Raw genomic sequence first — 1,161 nt, 5'->3', positions numbered from 1 at the left:
GTACACTTGCCCTGGGGCACCAGGGCAGAGAGAAGATCTTGACATGTGAATGGTTCCGTGTTCAGCCGTCCTCCACAACCCTTCCGCGCTGCAGCCCGTGTCCTACTCGCTGTCACTCTTGTCCACCAGTACCGCGTCCGACTCCTCCGTGATCTCCAGCAGCGTGTGCGTCTCGGGGCTCTCCCCACGCAGCAGATCCGAGTTTTCTCCCTCCTCTCCATCAACCTCCACCAGCTCCGTGGCTTTCACTTCCACCTCCCCCTCTCTTATTTTCTTGACGTGGAAAGTGAAGGGTGGCACTTTGTAGACAGCCGTCTTGGACCTGGCGTAGATGGTGTGGTCAGGGGTGAAGGACTTCCTCAGCTTGTCCCGAGAGGTCTTCATCTTCTCTCTCCTTTCATTAGTCACAATCTTGGTGCCCAGCTTGTTCATCCTCTTCTCCAGGTTCTGGCGGGTCTTCTCCAAGTTGTGGCGGGTTTTCTCCAGGTTTTCCTTGGTCTTTAGCTTAGTCTTCTCCATCTTCTCCTTTGAGAATGCCTTCTTAAAGTCATCCACTCTTTTCATGCCGCTCCTCTTGATGCGCTCTGCCCGTGACTCTTCAATAATCTCTTCAATCTCCACCTCTTCATCTGAGGAGAGCTGGACATGGTCCTCCTCTGCATGGTCCTCACCTGCAGGCACCTCCTCGCCCTCACCTTCCTTCTCTAGCTTTTCACCCTCCTTCAGAGACTTGCTGATGCTCAGTTTAGACGGGAGCTTCACTTCATCCTGCAAGACACAGAGCGGAGCCAGTGAGACACACACACCCAGGCTCTCCCTCCAGTCTCGGGAGCTCCCCCCCAGCAGTGCTGCTGCGCCACGATTCACACGGTTCATGGCTAAACCCTCCCAGGCGGTGTCAGGCCTGGGCTCATCCTCCCTCAGTGCCCCGAGAAATGACTGTGAAGAGGATCTGCTGGACCTGCAGCAGCTCAGGGCTCTGCGTATTTAAGCTCAGATATTCCAGCTCCAGGCTGGTTCCAAACCCATCCGTGGCTCCAGCAGTGCAGGAAGAGGCAGCCCAGCACTGGAACTGGAGACTTTTCCCTTCCTCCCATCCCCTTGTCACAGTCCTGTCCCCTCCAGTTGCCCCTTCATCCCAGGACCTGGCCATTGCAGACC

General features: G+C 56.2%; 1 protein-coding gene across 1 annotated transcript; it reads right to left on the bottom strand.

The window, feature by feature from the left end:
- Window positions 1-6: 6 nt before the first annotated feature.
- Window positions 7-768, bottom strand: LOC104529326 (caveolae-associated protein 1; the record flags this gene model as incomplete). Its single annotated transcript, XM_010173608.1, has 1 exon — window positions 7-768. A coding segment is annotated over one exon (666 nt), but the record flags the coding sequence as incomplete, so codon positions are not given.
- Window positions 769-1,161: the final 393 nt, after the last annotated feature.

Source organism: Antrostomus carolinensis, unplaced genomic scaffold (genome assembly GCF_000700745.2).
Source record: "Antrostomus carolinensis isolate BGI_N321 unplaced genomic scaffold, ASM70074v2 scaffold25978, whole genome shotgun sequence".
Classification (NCBI taxonomy): Eukaryota; Metazoa; Chordata; class Aves; order Caprimulgiformes; family Caprimulgidae; genus Antrostomus; species Antrostomus carolinensis.
The sequence above is the reverse complement of the archived record's forward strand: the minus strand, read 5'-3'. Positions and strand labels throughout refer to the sequence as shown.